Source organism: Dromaius novaehollandiae, chromosome 9 (assembly GCF_036370855.1).
Source record: "Dromaius novaehollandiae isolate bDroNov1 chromosome 9, bDroNov1.hap1, whole genome shotgun sequence".
NCBI classification, from domain to species: Eukaryota; Metazoa; Chordata; class Aves; order Casuariiformes; family Dromaiidae; genus Dromaius; species Dromaius novaehollandiae.
The window spans coordinates 28270713-28292098 of NC_088106.1; the positions used below are offsets into that span (position 1 = coordinate 28270713).

Here is a 21386-nt window from a genome sequence, read left to right on the forward strand (position 1 = left end):
GAAGATGAAGGAGCCAGCAGAAAGCGTTCACTCCCTCTCTGGGCAAGTGAGCAAACAGGCCAACGCAGGGCTAAGCTAATGGTCAAATGTCTGAAACTGCTTTTCTAAGCTAATTCAAAAGCACTGATTTAACCACTGCGACTCCACCTCTTTTTGCAGCATGGCACATTGTGACTTTGTTACACGATTAGCTTACAGAACTCATCGCCACAGATGGATTCAAGAGGAAAGTAGTAACAGAGGTACCACACAGGCTTGATATACAAAAAAAATCCAAAACCAAAAAAACTTTTAGTTTATTAATCCCATATTTACAGCTCTAGTAGCCAGGAAAACTGAAGGAAAAACCTTTGCGGGGGAAGCTGCACTTCTGAATAAGACTGGGAAGACTGTCACACACCATCCAGCCCTTCTCCTCTGAATACCTTTAAATGCTTTCCCGAGTACCGGCCTCTCTGAGGCCAGTATATTTGCTACTGACCTTTTGCTACTAACCTTTTGTTCAACCCTACGGCATCAATGTGTCTTTCTCTTGAGTAACCAAAAAATTAATAATAAAAATACTAGAGCAATTATTAGACAGGCCTTTCCAGAAACCTAGGCACAGATGCCTGACCCTCCCTCAAAGTCAAAAGTTGAGATCACACAGAAATTATACTGACTGAGAATAGCTGGAAATGGTTGCAGCATTTCTTTAGCAGCAAAGGCTACATACAACACTTAGAAAGAGGAGACTGAACATACTGCCTCTTGCAACTTCATCTAAGATGAGACAGCTGTGACAAATGAAGCCAAACAGCCTAACAGGTGGTATTAAGTGAGAGCACTGATCAAACTGCAAAATCATCTGTGGTCTTTAATTCACTGCTTTCAGCATCTTAATCAAGCCCAGTTTAGAGAACACGATAAAGCAAAACAGGAGAAAGCTTTGCTTTTAACCCACCTATTTGTACGTGTTAGAGGCCACATGTAAAGCTGTTCGTTTAAGCCTTTGGACCATCTGTAAAATGGGGCTTGCAACCATGATGATGACAATAAGACAGAGGAAAACCTCTGCTTGAAAAATGAGGCCTGTATATAGAATGGTTCTGCAGAAAAGCCCGAGAGCAGCCCCCGCTTTCTCCAGAGCAGGCTGCTTTAGCTCACTATAGTTATCAATAGAAACCGAAGCCAGAGAGCGGGCAAGCTCAGTGGCCGTAGCCTCTGCAGGCTGAGCAGGACGGAAGTGCAACTTGCTTACAGCAAGCTTTCATGAAGAGTCCTACTCCTGCTGGGAGGAAATGGACGGCTCTAAAATGTCTCCCTGGTTTTCTTCTGTGCTAAGGGCCCGTTGCTGTTAGCAAGGATCTAAATGGGAAGCTTTTAAATTCCATTCTCCTGTGTGTAGGGTGAGAAACACAATTTTATATTAATGGAGATAGGCCCTGCATTCAGGCTTTGCAGGAGAGTTTAAACCAGAGGCACAGTAAAGCCAAGTTAGAGCAGAAAGCAAGAAAAAGAAAATACCTGTCTTTTTACATGCAAAATATAATTAGCTCATACAACTCACTTCAGCCAGAGTCATGAAAGGATCAGACATTTACATGCATAATAAGAATATCCAGATCAATAAGCGAGACCAAAGTTTGCAAAGAATACAAACTCATTTCTTAGGGCAGAGACGAACCTCCGGCAGACGGATGTTAGGAAAAGCTCCTCAAGGCAGGTTGTCCCATAATTTCCTCCCTAATTTTATTGCGCCTTCTTCTGAAGCACTGTTGCATACAGGAAACTAAATTAAATACAGGATCAGTCTGGGCTAGCAGTTCTCTGCTGGGTGTTTTATATAGTGACCTTTGCTAAGGAATTCATGCACAGTGCACATTTCTCTCATTCATCTTTAATAACTTAACTGTGAAGCATACTGTTAGAAAGCAAGCATAGTACCTCACTCAGCATTACAGCCCCTGTGGAAGAAGACCTGTGAGACATTTAATGGTATAGAAAATGGATGTAAGCCACAGAGGGGGTCAGTGCAAGCACTGAAAATATTCACTAGGTGAGTTTGATAAAGCATAAATGCAAAAGCAACCAAAAGGAAATAAAACCAGGTTTGTGTAGTCCACTGAGAATCTTCAACAGATCACCAAAGGCAGCAAGCCAGCCTTTCAAGCTAGGACTTGGTTCACTAGCATTTCAAAGGCAGGGGCTCTCTGACCCCAGGTAAGTCTGGGCAGGCTGCACAAACACATTTTCATTTAAGTTCTCACCTGTGGTGAAAGCAACCAGCCGGTTTATTAGATAGCCCTGAAAGCAGAGGTCATTCATGGCAGCCTTCCTGTCCTCCTCTGGTAGCTAGAGTAAGCCTCAGATTTTGGGTTTGCTATGTTCTTATGGACCTTTTAATAAGCAACACAGATTCACGCTTTTATGGATTATGCTTTCATGGATGGCAGGGTTGCTCCCTGAGAGACAATACATACACTGAGAACTTGTAGTTTACTAGAAACCTAGGTCCTAAATTTCTAATTGATGCCAGACTACATAGCTTCTCTGGCAGCTTGTTCTTCTAGTCACTCATCAGTTGAAGAAACATTCTTGTTTTCTTCATCATCGAGCATATCTTTTAGCTGTTGACGAGCAAACTCCGCAAATACCAGCTCTGCATCACTGAAATGGAAGAAACACAGGCCTTTCAAAATGTTTCCAGCAATTTTTTAATACTATCAGACCAAAGGCAGCATGTAGGACGAAGAAGAAAAGCCAGGAGCATACTCTGGTATTGTTTTCTTTGTCTTCAGAGCGGTTTGGATCCAAGTCCCACAGACTATCTTGATCAGCGTTGTCCTAGCTAGCATGAACAGCATTTGATTGAACAAGTCAGGACACAAACTGAGGAGGTTTTTATCGGTAGTGCATCATGCCCATCCCAGCTGAGTATCTGTCAGTTAGCTGAATAGCCAGAAATAGCTTGAAAGGGTCTTTGTCTAGGATTAAAATGGGAAACCTTCCATCCTTATTTCTTCTGTACTAAAACATGAGCACACGCTTGAACAAACTGAGTTCCTGAAAATTAGAGAGCTATAGAGCATCAGCTGATTCTCTGCAATTGGGAAGCAAAACAAGCTCACTTAAACTAGTTTCACATGGTCAGTCACTGCCCTTCAACTGATAGCAGTAATTTGTCAAACCACAGTAACTTACTTTGGATTTACGTTCATACTCTGGGAGCCCTGGGGACTTCTGGACAAATTTGGGGAATTTCCAAAGAGAACCAACTCTGATTGCAGCCAAAACGTAAAATACTATTAAAAGAAACTTACCAGTCCTTCCCTGCAATTATCAAGAGGCAGTAAAGGAGGAAAAAAGACACAATGAATAGTTAGAACAGTGATGCTAAGAACAGCAGAATATTTATAAAGTGAGGAGATAAAACAGCTTCAGTGACAAGTAGCAGGATTTGCAGCAATACAGGGAGAATTCCAGGAAAACTTAACATGCACCTGATAAAGCAAAACTCAATCTCCCTATCGGAAAAGCACTCTAGCAACATCACCCAAGACATCAGAAGGGCTGAGAAACAAGGACAGATGCAGTTTAGGCTGCTGGCAGCTGCAGCTGTGAGAGACATCTGTGCACACACTGCTATTCAGAGATGACAGCGCTTGCGTGACATAATGTTGCTTTTAATTGATCTGTCACTGTGCTTTAAGTAGCCAGTTGATCAGAAGACGACACTCATGTTCAATAAGCACGAAGGTATTGAAATCAAAAAGAGGTCAGAACACAGAAAGGGCTAGGAAGGCTCTCCTCGGACACCTTATGCATACGGGAGGCAATACTCCTGATTTCACCCTTGCTGAGGTGTTATCCTGAGACCTTCGGTACGTGTGTTTCCCTAGCGGGATCTTTGCTAAGCGCACTGCAATGAAGCGGTGTTCAGGCTTGCTAGCAGGATTCCTGGGAAGGTGTCTCAGTGCAGCCCAAAATAAGCAGAACAGATGGTATTGCAGTTGTGAAATGGGGGCAGGGATTGTTTGGCTTTCATAGTTACTTTAGCTTATCAAGTAACAGTTGCTTCACTGTCTTATTTCTCATGAATTTAAATCAGGGAACAAACTGCAACTAGGCCATGATTCTACAGAAGTCAGCAGGGATTTGGGATGCTTCAGTGACTGGAAACTCGCTAGCTGGAGAATTCCCACCCACAGCTCATTGACATCAAGGCGAACAAGTGGTGACTAGCACTGCTGGAAAAATGAGCCTTAAAAGTGTGTCTAATGGGGCACTCCATAGCCAAAATGTCTCAAATGGACCTTGTAAAGGCATTCATGGTGGTGTCTACCCAGACTCGGATAGCTTCCTCTGCTCACGGAGGCTGAAGTGAAGTCTGGAAATTCAGTCTGAGGGCGTCCATGCTTGATTGAAACGAATTTGAAATGAAATATTTAGAATGCAGCTCTTAAAATTTCCAACACGTGAAGCATTGTTCTCATCTTATTCTCATCTTATTTTTCCTCCAATTTTTGTTCTTTAAATAGTCTGCTCTCTTCCCTCTCTTTGAAGTACATTCATTACTATGGGAACAGTGACATCAGTGATGTGGGCGAAGCTGAGTGATAACCACCAATGCAGTTTGAAGTTGATTTTACAGAATCAGTTCAGGGAAAAAGAGGTATTGTTGCAGTTAGGCATATACCATTTTGTCAGATGAATACTTAATGAATCAATACCTAGGTAGATACTGTGGTAGATGCAGTAAAGCCTGTCATATACCTCAGAGGTAAGATTACATTAAAAGGTGCAAGGACTTGAGGCTGCTATACTACCTCCCGTAGGCTTGTTAAATGGAAGTTTAATAAACCCTAGCAGGAGCTGAGCCCACTCCACATTGTTCTCTTGCTGTCCTGTGGCTTATTTAACGTTATAACATTGAAAAAGTCTCAGGGACCTGAAAATGGGTAGGCTTTTTGTTTTTGCTTTTTTAAACTGGCATCTCAGCAATTGCTTTGAGGGTTGGGATGGGAGGGGGCACAGATGAGGCTCCAGAATGTCATCATCCTCTTTGCGGAAGGTTTTCTATAAGCTTTTATTATGCAGCCGCAGAAATGATTCCATATAATTAAAGTTGTGACATATGGTAATTTCATTAAAAGCTTGCTTTTAACCTCTTCTAACTTTATGGAAAAAACCAAAGAGTAGGCTGTGTTATTTTTCCAAGACAATCAAGTCTCTTAAAAATTCACTAATTTCAAAAAGTTACAATATCAACACAAGGCAGGTATAGTGTTCGTGTTAAAGGGACACAGCATTGGGGAGTTCCTTGAAACCAGCCCTTTCCTGCACGTTTAACACGGGAGCAGATAAATGACCATTTGTAGACTAACAGCCAAAACAAAGGCCAGGGTCCAAGACAAAGGCCCCCACACTGTAAAACATCAGCAGAAGGGCAGGAAACCCCCCAACCAGAACTCACGCTGAGAGCACAGCCTGGAGAAAAACCCAGCAGGAGCTTCTGGGCTAACTGCTGACCCATGGGAAAGGCTTTGGAAGCATGGAGAGACGCGGCCCCATTTGAATCCATCTTAAAAGACACTCATTTTTGTCAACAGGCAGACCATAAATGTGACAGGAGCTGTTGTTTCTCCTACAAATAAACACCTGCGAACCACATGGGTCCAAAAGCAGTTGCAAAACCAGCACACACGAAACATGCTAATGTCGGTCTATAAGAAGTCCAAGACAAGGAAGCTATAAATAAACCTGCGAAAGGAAAGGTAGCAAGCAGTTCCTTCTCTGTCTCCTCCAGCAACAGAAAAGGAAGAGCAAGCGGTCTGTGATAGCCATGCACTCTGACAAACCCGCTTTTCACTCCGAGTGACGAACGCTTCCGATCCCACTCGCAGGCATATAAAAAGGGTAAATCAATCTGTGGTGAAATAAAGCACAGTGCAGTGGATCGCGCTTGCCCCAGTACGGCCCTGCAAAAATTAAACCATGTTCCTGAAACACTTACATTTTCTTCCATTCTGTCTGAGGTTCTCTACACTCAAATCAGCTCTGCACAATTAAACATACTAATGCTAAACATGTTTTATTTACTCTTGCCATAAATCACCTTGACTAGAGAAGGAAAAGGGGGATTACCCCAGTGCAGGGAATAAACCATAATATGTGGTACCTTGTCTCATGTGCAGGCATATTTTTAAGCCCACTTTACCTTTGGCTCTACAAGCTGGTCGCTTTGACGTTTTTTTCTTTCTCCTGGCTGTATCTTAAGACGAAGTGGCAGTAGAATAAGCAGGGAAGTGCAACAGTCAAATTTGTTACTACTGACTCATCAGTAAAAACAAAAGGGAATGGAAAAAGAAGATAAGGAGTGATCTCAAAATCCCCTGGCCATGCACCCTTGCCTACATCCATTGCCGAGGCTGCCGAATAAATGGAAAAAGAAGTATTTTAACTTGTGGGGCCTTTAAGAGTCTGAACACTGCTTATTGAAGCTCCATCTCTGCAATTAAGTCTTGATTCACTTGATTCCAAATTAGATGTTATTTCACTAATGAAGCACATCTTCTCTCAGAGTTTATGTACTAAGCCGATAGAATAAAAAGTGCATCTCCAAAGCATGAACACACAACCGAGAAGAGTGATTAGACACAGAGCATGGAAAACTACCAGCCAATACAGCCGGAAAGATTTTTAGTTTACCAGCTTCATTTGAGAGGCTGTTTTATTCTCCGTAGTGAGCTCAGACACCACACTTCAGAGGAGTTTTCAAATCAGCTCTACAGGCTTCAGGGGAATTTGCCTTTGGGTTCTACTTTCCTTTTTTGAAGAGAAAGCATTTGTTTCTCCAAACTTAACTGTTTGTATGGCTTTCCCATGGGATAGCTCCTGAAACTACCCGGCTTCTGTCAAGTTAGAAGAAACCTGCCATTTCTGTTTGTACAAAAGGCGTGAACCACAGCTCTCTCCTGACAGCAAGCTCTTAGATGACTTTGATGTTGCAAACAATATGTGGGCTGCGTCTTTAGTAAGAGGATGTGTTGGGGGAAGTGATCTGTGAAGTACTGCAGTTCTCTATTTCCCTTGTGAAGTCTTCTGCTCACATCCTTCGGAGTGCACTATATAAAAGAGAGTATATCAGCCATTCTTTGAAATGATCTTAGGGGGGAGAGCTGCCTGACTTCCATTTTTCTTCATATTCCAATTGCTTCTGCCAGAATTATCTGCCTGAGGCAAGGGTAGCAAAAAAGGGGGTTGGGGTATTGTTAACACTGAAACATAGTGTCATGACAAAAAAATTCACACCACACTAAAAATACACACAAAATTCCTTACAGATGCCTGAGTCTTTGGACGGTCCCTGTTTGAAGTTTTCCAGCTTTCCTCGGAATCCATGAAAGCTCCAGATTTTGGGGCCTGGAGCTGCCCTGCCACCTCTGCGGTATGAGGCTCCCCACTGACACTAGATGGCCCTCACCAGCTACCTTCCTGGGAACACCAGTGCTGGCCCCAGCCCTTCCAGCCTCCTGGGCTTGGGGAACTGCTACAGGAAAGTCTGAGGGAAACACTTCAGTGTGCACACACTGCCAGAGCAGGGGGCAAGACCCTTGCCAAGCTGCTCTCCTACCAACCCCAAGTCAACACCGGAGATCATGACCAAGTGCGCAGTAGTGTCCCCCTTCTGCTGGTGCAGCTTTACAGGCCAGCAGCGTGAAAGGGAAATGCGTAACATGGACACAGCTACGCTAACAAAAGTGTTTGTGTTGCAGCAGCTTCTCCCAGGTGGTCCAGCCTTCCCAAGGCTACGGACCAACTGAGGAGCCAACCTGCCCCTCCCTTGGGGCGGGATAGAGGCCGCCCCGGGCTGTGGGGCATCCTGTGCTGCTCCCCAGTGACATGGCTGTCTCCTCCGCAGCCACAGCAGAGAGGGGGCAAGAAGGGAAGGGAGGACAGATTTGTCCATGGACTCCTGGCGTTGCTCTGATGGGGGTGTAATGTGTGCAGAAAACTTCTCCCATGAGCACGTGCTGGGTCTCTGCCGAGAGGCCCTGCTGGCACAGCTCACAGCAGAGGTTTTCCCCATGGAAATGGGAATTTTCTGTGCTGCAATTCTCAAAGGGCAGTGAAGAAACCTACCTTTCTCTGCTCTGGCACCTCCATAATTAGCAAACGCTGATTCCCAACCAGAGCAACATGAGTGGGGAAAGGACCCTCAGTCTTCTCTCCTCATTATTCACATTTGTTTCCTCCAACAATTTCACACAACCAAGACTAAGGGCCACCCCTTTTTAATGCCTGGCTTCCAGTACAGAACATAGCTCCTATCTCTGGATAACTCATTTTGTAGGCTCCTTCATCTTTTTCTAGTGGTCATGTTCTTAGATACAGCAGCTTCAGGTAAATTTGGGCTCAGGATGGATTCCTGCCAGCTTTAAAGATCCTACACTTCCGTTTACTGACTTGGCGCTGAACAGGTATTGCTCTCAGATACCTACACACAGATACTTAATATTAGGACCACACCATAGACACTGTGGTCAAGGCAACATCAGCATAGCGGTAATTTTATTTGTCCAACTTTTTTTGTCCAAAACCACCAACATTTTTTTTCACCTCTTAACTCTGCTTAAAAGTATTCTGTTTTTTTAAAATGCTCATGTGTTTTAGGTGTTTTCTGTGAAAGACTGTTGTTTGCTATCTTGGAATCTGGCTGGAAATTGTTAACAGCTGCATTCAGAACATTTTGCATGGTAGTTGTGAGATTTAACTGTGCAATGCTTCCCCGAGGCCCTGCGATTGCAGTTGTGATTCCACAGATGAAAGAAAAAAGGAGCAGGATCCTGTTCCACCTTCTCTCATCTTAGCATCCCTTCTCCCTGTTATGTGTGCCTTGGGGTTGATAAATATAGCAGTCCCCTTGCTGGCCTCTTCTGGACTCTAAAGGCTTCCTGTAGAATAAATCACCGCAAGACTTGCAATGGGGCAAGATTTCACCTGGGATTGATAAGCAATAAAAGAAAAATGAGGCATAACTGACCTGCTGTGTTATTATCCTCAGGTTTGGGGTGCATGAGACGAAATGGCAGCTCTGTGCTCACTTTACTTTGGGGAGAAGAGAAAATGCATCAGATCTACAGACCCATTCATGCCTGGTTTAGTCCCCTTCCCTTCCCAGCTCAGGCCAACCCAAGCCCTGAAGTTCAACTTAACCCATTATCTCATCTTTTTTCTAACCATAACTTCTCCCTCAGAAAAAGTTTAACTCATATCTCCACAAAAATCCCGGGCACATCCACTCTAATAAGCTGGGTTTATTACGTGCTGAAGTATTATTTTACTTGCATGTAGATAAATCAGAGACATCTTTGTAATTGACCCATTTTCACAGCTGAATGTGCAGATTTCTTATTTCTGCCAGCTTAAGGGGTAGTTTCTTATTTTTAGGGAGGTGAGGAGGGGAACAGGAAAGAGGGTAAAAGGACAAATTAACAACTATGACTGTATGATCTGAAAAGGAAGAAGATGTAACTGCTTTACCTGGAGGTGAAGTCTCCCAGCATGCTACAGAAGGAAACAAGAAGAAAAAAACCCAAGCATATTTAGCATCTCCCCATTGCAGTGCTCTAGCAAATATTGTTTTATTGGTGGACTACTGAAATGACTTTCCCTGGTCCTTTCCCCATATCCTTTTCTCCACTTTCCACAAAGCAAACACCCAAATAACCTTGTTTTTAAAAAAGGTGATTTTCATTTTTCACGTCCTTCCCACAGAAAGAGTCCAAGTTTTTGAACCTCTGAACAAGTGTCAGCATGGCTCTTTTTGCAAGGGCCTCAGAGCCAAGGGACCAGGACAAAGCGAGCCAAGGGACCACAGAAGGCAGCAGTCATTTTATCACATGCTTTAGGCAAATCATTGACATATTTTTATGTTACAAAGGAAGAGAATTGTCCTGCCCATTCTCCAATAGGGTTCATACACTCCATTCTCTTAATTCTACACAGATACAGCAAAAGGTCTATTACTCTTACCCTGAGACAGTGAGCGTCACTCTGACCTTGTAGGAAACCAGAATCCCCATCACCGTCCTGTCTATTCCATCCTTAAGGCTACCAGAGAAAAACACATAGTGGGGTTAGACAGTGCAACAGCAGAGGTCACAACATATGGCTGGAGTAAGAGGTTGGTGAACATCCCAGTCTCACAAAAGTGATAAAGCAACATGTTAGAGTCTCTAGGACAGCTAATACCTCTCCAGGTCTGTGATCATCCTTTAATCCGAATGAACGTGACAGGGATACGTTACACATTCAGAAGTAGCTGGCTGGATACAGGTACAAACTCCTGACAGGTTAGTCTCCTCTATCCTCCCTACTTCTTTTTAACCCTCCGCCAGCTTGGACCATTTAAAACTCTACTCACACGGTACTAGAAGCCAAGTTGGTGTCTTCATCCTTTAGCTTTCCATCCAGGGCTATTTCCCGGGTCTTCCGGTTATTTGCTAGCAAGGGCAGAATTGTCAGCGTCTTGGTGAGGCTGCTGTTTGGCTGCACCTTCTCCCTGAAAATAACAAGCAGGTGAGAGAAGGAAAATGAAATACATTCTGATTTAAATTAGAAAGCCAGGTAAGAGAATTTCAAAACAGGTTACAAAGCCATCCACAAGGAGCGGGATTTTTCTGCCCAGATTTAGATGTCTACAATGCAGATGTCTATATTCCTCTTTGTAATTAGCAGACAGAAACAAGCACTCGCAGAACATGATTCATTTCACATTAAGGCAGACATCTAAAGTAGGGCAAACTAGGCTGCAGACCTCTAAAGTTGGACAAAATGAATCCTAGTTTAGAAGATCAGCACTCAAAGGAAAACCTGCCCCTATGCTGCAGAGCAAAAAGCAGAAAAATGTAGTATTTCTGGGTGGGTCCAACCCTCCTCACAAAGCAAGGTTCAGTGCACTGCTAACACAGTGCAGTGCACAAGAGCGGGTGGTTCCCCACACCATCAACAGGCTCAAAGTTTATCTTTTTATCTTTTTCTTTCTTTTTTTCTTTTTTTAAGGCCAGAAGAAACTGAAATGGCATAAAACACACTGACCTCAAGCAAGAGCATGGCTGACTTCCAGCTAAATAGCAACACCTTTTAGAAAAAGGTTGCAGCTCCATTTAAAGATTTCAAGCAACAGGGAGCCCTCCACAGTCCCTGCTAAGTTTTTCTAGTAGGCAATTACTCTTCAGACAGAAGAGCTCTTCTGCAGCCTCCGCCTGGTCCCTGCACGGAGGAGCAGCGTACTTGCTGGCTCTGTGAAACAGGAGACCAACCGCATTCAGAGGGAACGGGAGGTGTGGGGGGACACACAGCAGGGAGAGAGGAGAGAGCTCTGTAACAGCAGGCAACTAACTGCCAGAAGACAGCTAGGAGTCTCCTCCTGCTTCTGAAGAGGGAGGTAATTAAAAGGGTGTGAAGGAGTGTAGTAAGAAGGGATAAACGCAGCATTCAGACACTCACTGTGCTTCCTCTGCAGCTACTACTTTTGTATAGTAGTCACTTGAGTACAAAACCACGTTGGCGACCTGCTCCACTGAGTGAGAAAGGAGACAATCAGCTGTGCACAGGCATCAGAAACACAACACAGCCGCCCCACCGAAGCTCGGGAGCGGAAGACCCTACGAAGGCAGCAGGAAAACCTTAAAACTCGAAGGGACCACAAGGATGAGCAGCATGACTTGGTTACAGACCAATATAACGCATGTGGCCAAAGTCTGTATTCCCAGAAAGAGATCCAGCCATGATCTGAAGATGACAAAAAGTCAACAACCCACAGTTTCCCTTGGGAGCCTGTTCTTTCCATTATTAACATCTGCCTCTTTCTTCTCTAAGTGTGTCTGCTTTTGTCTCTGGTCACTGGTATCTCTCACATATCTATTGCCAACGCATTTGCATTGAGGGGATATCATCACCAAGCAGACTGCATACCAAACTGCCGTCCGCAGACTGCCGTAAGTGTCTTATATCCTCTAGTCAAACACCAAAAAGCATAGGGTACCTCCGACTGAAACACTGATGAGGAGAGAATCTGGGGAACAACGAGGTCTTTCTAAGCTTGACAGAGGCTAACAATATTTGGGGAGTGTACCAGACTACAAAGACTGGCACTGAATTGGCTTTCTCCATGATGGACTTGTGTGAAACCCTCAACAACTTTCTTCTCCTCCTGCTTTCTCTTCTCTCTTTCTCATCCTTTGTCTCCCAGACTGACATCTTTCAGATGTCTCTGAAACCTCAGACACAGCTGCATGTGCCCTGGGGGCATCGCGCCCACAGGAGGGCCCCTCACCCTGGCCTCCTGGCAGAGGGGGATTTCCCCACAGCCCCTGCCTTGCCCATGGGAGGTGCCCGTCCCTTTCTGCTTCCTAGAGGGGAGATGTCAGTACCTGAAACTAAGCCATGCGACTAACCGAGAGACAGGAAAACGTCTATAATGTTTCACCCCAGGAACAGCAGTAGAGAAACAGCACAGGAACAAGGAGAGAGACAAGTTCCTGACCTGCACGTGCCGCCTGCTTAAGCAGCTGCTAGCGCTACTTTCTGGCCCTCTTTGAGCCCTCCCATCACACAGTCTTCTTGCCCTCCAAGAATCCCAAGCAACAGTAAAAACAAACCTGTCACTTTGATCTTCTTGACTGTTTTCTCTGTGCTGTTGGTGACGGTGATAGTGACTGGAATGGGCTCACCATGGTAGTACACCTAGGAGGGGGTTGGTGCACAAAAGCCCCAGCGTGAGGCTTCGCCCAAGCCCTAGCACCCCTCTAGTCCCCCCCACCATAAATCTCCTCCCAAAGGTCAGAGAAAGCAAGAGAACCCTTCCCAATAGCTTCCACTGACCCCAAATGAGTCTGGTACAGGAGTCCCAGCCTCCCTAGCAGTAGCTATGGACAGAAATTACCTTAAAGCCCTTGAGCGCTGGGACAAGTCAGTCCCAGCAGAAACAGGGCCTGAACAACACTGAAAGTAGCTGCTTTGGGCAGCAAAATGGATATTGGCACTGAAGTGCTATGATGTCCACGCCCCCGGGCACGCTCCTCACCTCTTTACTGAGGCACGCTTTCAAGTGCAACGGCTTGTCGGACATGAAGAACTGCCAGGTGGTCTCCGCACATGGTTGGGGTCCTGGCTCTTCCGGCGCATACTGTACCTTACGGATCAACAGGCGCGCCGAGTTCCTGGGAAGCAGCAGAAGACAACAGGGCACTTATTTCTGCTTGGCAGTGGCAAGAGTTCTCTGTTAATGTCTACTTACACCCCGGAGGTCTGCTGACAAGAGGGGTGAAGCTGAACAAGCCACCACGATGCACTATTGCACTCCCCACCCCCCCGTTACAGAGGGCACCGATGGAGACGGCCACACGCACAGATGTCCTGTTACCTCTTGTGAATCCTGTCCTCTTCCACATTCTCTGTCGAGAAAGCCTTCACCTCAAAGTCCACTCCACAGATCTGCCAGAGGGAGAGAGAAGACAGCTGTGAAACCAGTGTTTCACAAGCCAAGCACATCTGCAGATGCTTAGACACCTCTCTACAGCTAGCACGAGCAGATTCCTGCCAGTTGCAAATTGCTCTTGCCTCCAACCTTTGTAGTAGAAATCCCTGCCAGCTGAGGTGGCAGCATCCACTTGCTCCATGCTCCCGGTAAGGCTTAATTCCCAGCATGCGACGGGTGACATCCCTGCTCCTAAAAAGCCCTCTGTAGCAGTACTGCTGTACACTTAAAGTTCGTAGCACCCTTCAGGTTACAAGACTAATCAGCCTGCAAAGCTCTCCAGGCTGCCTTGGGTTTCCAAATAGCTTTGTAATGTCAACATCCAACTCAGGATCAACCCTTTTATTTCCCAGTGGATTGGGAGTGATCAGACCAAGCTGACCTTTGCTTTAATGGTTTATACTGCTATGGTGCATCCGGCCAAGTGCCAGATATCTCTCTCCATAGCAGTAGGGGAAACTTTTGCTAGAATACTGTTGCTTGGCAAACACAGTTTGTCTCTGTGGCACTGGATTTCAGAGTCTGCATCCAGTTTTGCCTGCTCGTTAGTCTAGTCCAGCTGTTCAGAGAAGTATTCAAAATGAAGTATAAAAGGAATATTTTAGACAATGTCAGAAACCTTGCAGAACTTCTCATTATCTGGTTACTTCTCCTCCAGGGTTTTTGTTCTGTTCACACACATGTCCAAGACAGCCCTTTTCTGCATGTGTTTTAATTCAGAAGCAAGTCTTAACACATGGTATTTATAGTGATCAATGAAATTTCAGTCTCCTCTTCTCTAATGTGACTGACTAGCTTGCCTGACAGCTACAAGCATTTTATCTGTGTCCAACCCACAGATCATGTGGGTCGCTTAAGGAAACTATAAGCATTGCAGATTTAGCACAGTCTTGCTGCTACTTATTCTGAGGGCCTAAATTTCAACTCTGTGACGCTCTCTTTAGCTCTTAAATGCCAGGTTCCTGAGAAGCCACCATGCAAAGCACAGCAAACCCTAGTATCACTGTATTCTAACTCTCAAGCCAGCCAAATAAATTCACAGCTCTTTTTCCATTCAACTTTCCTCAACAATTATAAGTACAAGTGTCCCGTCGGTCTCACCTTATCAACATCATGAGGTGCAGGCTGCAAGCAGACTGAACAAGGCAGGTAATCGGGAAACTGTGGGAGCAAGAAGGGAAAAACAACCCAAAACAGTATTACCCAGATTTCTAACTCTGCATATTCTAATTAACATGTTGTTTGCAACAGGCACAAAACACAACCCTGAAGACGACAGGTCACTTGTAATGCAGTAACCCTCAGAAGTTGTGGCTGAGCCAAAGGCCTTCATATACCGAGCCTTACACCTGCCCTTATGAGCAAGTCCCAGACAAAAGCAAAGGCAAGAATCATTTAAAGAGCTATTTGTTCCTGTATCAGAAGATGCGGATTTCAAACCTGGATCTCCCTGGTTAATGAGCAAGACTAGGTTTTGTTATTTGCTTGTCTGATCCATGAATTTTTTTAAAAGTAAGAAATTAGCATTATCTTTGTGAGCACTGGGACAAAGGTATAAAGTATTCCAAGCCCCTCAGGAGTGGGGAAGTTTTTAAAAAAAGAAAAAAGAAAAAGGTTTGTGGGGCTCTGGCTAGAGTAAAGCCATTGCACATTTCTCTGTCTCTTACAAGGACTTTTTTCATAAGCAGTTAGCATCTTCTTGCTCTTAACTACTTGGAATGGTAAGAAAAAAATTGGCATATTGCCTTTCACTAGAAACTGGAATTTTGCAAAATATGGATTCACTATTAACTGTCTTCAGTCTGTCACTGTCACCAGCCTGGTAATAGCAGCCAAGGAGAAAAGGGTCTTACGAGGCTCTTATGAAGCACTTACTGTAAAAAGAAAGGGGTAAGCGTTTTTGCCCAGCTTCTTTAACAGAGATTCCTGCAAGTGGGAGAGCGTCCCTGGCTTGTCAGCAGGCGGGTACACCTGGACCCTAGAGAAGAAGAGGTCCCTGCGGAAGGTGAGGCCAATCACATCAATGTCTTCCTGGCCGTAGCGGAAAGCGCACGTCAGCGTCACGTACACTGAGAAGAAGCACACGGCAGGTTAGGCACGTAGCAGGTTGACAACGCAGCCAGCGTGGGACTTCAAATCCTCCTGCACTAGAGAGTCAGGGAAACCCCTTGGGGTTGTCTAACCCCCACAGAATTCATACTATCTGTGAGGACCTACGCTGTGTTAAGGAAGCAGCCTGTCCATTGAGGAAGAAGATTACATTAGCATCCTTAAAACAACGCGAAAAGGTTTTATTTCAGCGTCTCACTTGAAAAGAGGACTAACAATCTCTGAAAAGAACGTTGCATAAGATCTCAAACCTTTTTTCTCCTTGATAAGTGCAGGGTCCACCAATACAACACCATCTGAAAGGAAGGAAAAATAAAAAACATTAACAGAGGATAATCAGGGTTGAAGGACCAGGAAGGGTAGCGCAAACCCGTGCAGACTTACCGACAGAATCCACACTCTTTATGTGGTCGATGAAGTCGCGCCTTCCCAGGTAGACAGTCAGCTGTAGGGAGAAGATGACCATGATTGAACAACAAAGCATTGATGGTTGCGTGTTTAGGTGGGAGAAAAAGGAGAACTATCAATCTTGTAGAGCACAGAAAAATTCTATATATGCATATATACATATATTTTTTTTTTCTAGCAAACATAAAATCCCCACTAAACTCAGCAGGCCTGTTCACACACTTCAGGAGATCAGAGACTTGATGTGGAGCAAGTGCCAAAAGTACAACACAAATACTTGTACACATGGCAAAGAACTATGAAGTTAAAAGATTTTTGGTGCTCTCTGATTGCGAAGACAGTAAATCACCTTTACCTAAACATTTGCCAACCAAGGAGGAGTAAAACAGGGATTGCCTTCCTATGCAAGACCTTTTGTTTTATAATACATGAGAAGTTTGCCTTCTATAAACTCTGTTTATAGATTCTTCTCTGGCTTAGCACTGACTACAAATCATGGTCCTTCTTCAGAAAAAAATATGAAGGGGACAGAGCGAGTTTCACAGTAAATCTCCAGTCTGACTGTAAGTAAAACCAATGTAGACCCATCATTATGGTACTTACAGCTTTGTCACGGGAGCTTTTCTTGAAGATAACTTGTTTTTGCGGGGAATCGGCATTACTCTCACTTGCTGCCTTTTGAGACTCGGGGCAGCTCATGGCCAAAGATGGGTCTGCGACTGTGAGCGAATGAAGCTTTTCTGCCACGAGGGTTCCTGGGAGACATGTCAGGAAAAAATAGGGGGATAAGATTAAAGTGCAATTATGCCTGGTGGCTGTAGCTTTCTGCCCCCGTGGTATAGTTCCCCAAACAGAGACTGTTCCGATGGAAACTCAAGCTTAACTCAGAGGGTAGGTTTCTTTTCATTTTATCAATTCCTCATTAAAAAAAAAAAAAGAAAAAAGATTAAAAGACAACTCTTTGGAAATATTACAAAAGACCAAGAAGTCTTTAAGTCATATTCAAAGAATTAGTAGACTAATAGAAAAATCTGAATGGGAAGAGTTAGCTTGGTCTGTATAAAGAGAAGTTTGCGCCTCAGTCATTTTGGGAAGAAATCTATGAGCACACAGATAAAGCTAATATGATCAACACGACATACTTAGATTTTCAAAAAGTGCCTCAAGATTTGTCATCAGAGGCTCTAAGTAAGTTGTCACAAGATAAAAAAGAAGATCAATCTCACTTATTAATAACGTGCTGAAAGATTAGAAATAAAGACTGGCAATACATGTAGGTTTTGGCTGCTTTGGGGGTTTGGGTTTTTTTTAACATTGCAAGTGTACGGAGCAGTGTCATCTGTCCTGGGACATCAGCTGTTGAACGTAATAGTGAATGAATGGAAAGAAGCCTGGACGAGGAGCTAACAGTCTGCGACAGATACGAACCTACTCTGCATTCTCCAAAATGAAGCCAGCTATAAAGCTGGCATAAAGTTGGAGTTTATGACAGTAAAGACAACCCCAGTTGGACACGCACAGTGATAGCTTTTACCACTGAGGAAGAATGTCTTGAAATGGGCAGGGAAATTATTAGGAAATAAATCAAGAACAAAGTATGCTCTTTGTGCCGTTTTACAACCCCTGGTGCGTCCAAATCTTGGAGACGGCGTGTGCAGTTTGTAAGACCCAGAAAGGTATAAGTTGGTCAGGAGTTGGACCAAACCGAAAATGAGAACTCATCCGTACGCTGTATTTTCCAAATCAGAACTGAATGCAATGTTAGTTTTAGGGTATTAGTGAATCAGTATGTCAACCAGAAAGGCAGCAAGGTAAGGACAACTTCTACCCAAGGAAAAGCAGACAGAGTAATATTTTTCAGGCTAGGAAGGCGGGTGGGACTGAAAGGACATACAAGAGATGCCCAGAAAACCTGAATGCTACAAGCACAACGGAGAGAGATTAGTTTTTCATTTTATCATGAGTTAAAAGCTAGTGGCATCCAATCAAGTGACCACAGAGCAAGTTCAAGACAAAACAAAGCATTTCCCCACATAACGCAAGATGCTAAAGTACGGTCTGTCACTGCAGAAGGCTGTGAGATCACCGATAGGAGTTAATTCACTGGATTAGGCACGGTCACAGGGAGATTTGTGGCAGATATTGGACAGGATGATCCAGGTGCAACTTCGTAAGACTCTGAAGCACAGGAGGTGGTACCAGGAAAGGACAAAGGTTCGTGAGCCCTGTTCTTGCACTTCTCCCTGTTCCTACACTTTTCCCTATTGGATGCTCCTGGAATCAGTATCCTGGGTTGGACAAACCTTTGGTCTGACAATGTAGGACTGTCCTTACGATCTGCTTTCAAGCTATTCTTCTGCTTGCTTTTCCACTCTGAAACTGTTCTGGAGTGTAGAAACCATTTCTAGGGCCTATTTGCACACTACAAACACTGGAAAAAGAGAATACTTCCCCTCTCAGAAAGCTTGAGCAATCGGAAGGTAAAGATTAGAGACAGACATTAGACATGGTTAAAAATTTCCATTTTCTGAAGGATGAGTAAGTTTTCCGAGTCCAGAATAGTATTTTTTGCTGAACAGACACCTACTCATGCTGCAGACCCATAGAAACAAACCAATAAATAAACTTAAATACCTTGCGGTGTTCCAAATGCCACAGGAGCTGCCACAGGTGAAAGACTTGACTCCTAAACCAGCGAAGAAAGACAAATTTTCCCCGCAGACTTGTCCTACGCTTATCTACCGGAGAGTATCACTAACCTCTTAGCAAACAAGGAAGGCAATTTGTAGGGGATTTGAAAACACGTCCCTAGTTGCGTCCGTCCAGGATTTCAAGAATTAATCCCTGTCCAAGAGCAAATATTTTACTTGGGCTAAGTTTCAACAGGAAAGTGGTTAAGTCAGCAATGTAAAGTATTACCTAAGGAAGCCCAGATCGTCAATGAGCTGGTCTACAATGTCATCCTCACATGTTTAGTAAAGACTAAAGATATATATGGAGCAGGATGGTTACTGAAAGCAGCTTTATTCTAAAGCTCTCTCCATCTTCTCCTTCCTAGGGTTGCAAGCCATCCAGCCGGGTAAGAAGATGAATACAGAAGAGCCGTTTACGAGAAAGGGAATTTATGAAACACCAAACCAAGCCTCTATAAATAGAGACCATCAGAAAGGACTCCGAAGCATTACAAGGAATGTATTTTTCTAATAATCAGTAAGCAGTTTCTCTATTATTGCTCCACCAACAGCCCCTTGGCAAGCTGATGCAAAACAACATGTTGGTAGCTGGTACACCTCCCCTCCTCAACTTACTTATAAAAAGTTAGGCACAACATCTAAGATGTAAGACAGATGAACAGAGACTTTAATCAGTTCAGCTTTTCTGTTTATGAATGTCCCAAGAATAGCTTTTTGTCCAGTGCATTTTGCCTTGATGTTATGCACAACAATGTATGGAATTTATGGCTTGCAAGCTGCAAAAAACAGCTGTAGTTTTTCTCTGTCTCGATCTTGCATACTCACACATCAAGCTCGCTCTCTGCAAACAATCAGAAACATTTGACTGGATATAGGGGACTGGGTACACAAATCATTCCAAAAACATTCACAAAAACAGTGTTCCTCACTTCTTCCAAATTCCAGTGATGTTTTATGGACCAGAGGTGAAATATTTGGGGAGCTTAATCACTACCCTGTTTAATGAAGTCTGGCAAACACAAAACAGCCAGCCCTAAAAAAAAAGAAAAAAAAGAAAAAAAAAAAAGTGCATGTGCCCAAGTTCCTGAAAGCAAGCTAGATCCTAGCCTCTTTGTAGGAAATAAGGAAGAGGCCCCAGAAATAGTAGCCCAGCATTAGCACATTATACTCAGTCACACAATGCAAAACCAAAAAAGCTTTTTTTTTTTTTCCCCCTCCTTTCCCTTGGGTTTGTGCTGTTGCTACCGAGGGATAATCAGCTCCTCAGAAGAGCAGTGAGCATTGCTATCATACCTGCTGCTCCTCCGAGGGCTGGGCACTGTGGGCACAAATGCCCTTGCAAACATCTCCAGGAGAGCTTAGAGGCAGCGTCTCCGTCCCGCAGACTTTCTAGCGCGCCTTGTGCCTGGAGAGAGCGGAGACGTCCCCCCACAACTGCTAGCAGGACAGTTCCAGCTTTAGCAAGGAAACACTGCAACAGCCACCTTGGCACAGTAGATACCTTCATTTTTGCTTTTAACCTCTGCAGTTTGAAGCAGAAAATGAGCAATAAAATTAATTAAATGAACTATAGCAAAAAAAATTAGACTAAGATTATCACTAGTATTTCCCAGATACCTTGGTCCTAAGGAATTTTAATCCAAAATGCTTAAGGTTTTAGCTAGCCATTACGCTTGTTTGTTTGTTGAAGAACATTAACCTACTTTGTAACAGCATCAACAGGCAAAACAAAGCCTTTTGTGTAAGAATCTGCATCCATGTTATAGAAAAACACGAGTGCAGCAGCCTAAACTATAAACATCCTAAACCCATTCTGATCCTCCTCAGCAGAGCCTGCAGAGTTTTTATTACGTTAGCTTAATCTCCCAATAATCTTCCATCATGCTGACTTGTCATGTAACGATCTACTTTCCTGCAGGAGCCAAGGTCACCTGGACTCTGGGCAGGTGCCTTTGCAGAAGGACCTTCTGCTCGAGCAACAGGCGGAAGACAAATGAGCTCGTCTTCTGAAATGCTTCAGAATTACAACTAGTATTTTTTCATCTTTGCTATGGTTCTTATTTCCAAAAGCTGGCCAGAGAGTTTCTCATGAAAAGAGGAGGGTGGTCAGTGAAAGCTCTTAATTACGTATGAAATTTGTACATTATAGCAAAAACAGCCGAAGGCTTTGCTTCATCACTCTGAAGCAGAATCCAGAGCATTATCTTCAAAGACAGTTTGTGTTTCCTACAGTAATTTGCAGCTCCTATTATTGGCTTAAAATTTTAACACAGCAGCACTCAAAGTACTACAGGAGCAGAAACCTTCTATTTTCAACCATGTCTGAAATATCACAGATACAAAATTTCCTCAGTTCAAAAATTTATCCAGTACATCCAAGAATACGCCAACCCTTTCAAGGATAGTGGCACTTGTTTAACATGGTGAAGCTTCCTTCAACTTCGGTCTGTAGGCAGCACGCCTGAGACAGGACAAGACCAGGTTGCATCTGCTGGATGTCCAGCGTGAAGCTAACACCACTATCCTCTTTCTTCCTCCACACCAAACCCCACAAATGCAGCTGAATCCTAGATTTGGGTTCATCAGAAAAGCATAACACAGAGGGTCACATTTTAGGTCCCCTTCTTCAATTATTCAGAAGATCTCACACA

General features: G+C 44.0%; 1 protein-coding gene across 4 annotated transcripts; it reads right to left on the reverse strand.

The window, feature by feature from the left end:
* Positions 1 to 272: 272 nt before the first annotated feature.
* SAG (S-antigen visual arrestin) lies at positions 273 to 21308 on the reverse strand. Of its 4 annotated transcripts, none has more exons than XM_026109641.2 (15): positions 20029 to 21308; positions 16646 to 16797; positions 16019 to 16079; positions 15886 to 15930; positions 15401 to 15594; positions 14627 to 14686; positions 13412 to 13482; positions 13073 to 13208; positions 12648 to 12732; positions 11494 to 11566; positions 10409 to 10546; positions 10018 to 10095; positions 9526 to 9549; positions 9026 to 9090; positions 273 to 2649 (listed from the first exon to the last, which is right to left on the reverse strand). In XM_026109641.2, exons 1-15 carry the CDS (start codon positions 20240 to 20242, stop codon positions 2606 to 2608), a joined length of 1440 nt encoding a protein of 479 aa, XP_025965426.2. In that variant the 5' UTR covers positions 20243 to 21308; the 3' UTR covers positions 273 to 2605. The 4 variants fall into 4 exon arrangements, 3 of the variants coding, with proteins under 3 accessions (XP_025965426.2, XP_025965425.2, XP_025965428.2); XM_026109640.2 differs by lacking the exon at positions 273 to 2649 and adding an exon at positions 2683 to 7106; XM_026109643.2 differs by lacking the exon at positions 273 to 2649 and adding an exon at positions 2683 to 8936.
* Positions 21309 to 21386: the final 78 nt, after the last annotated feature.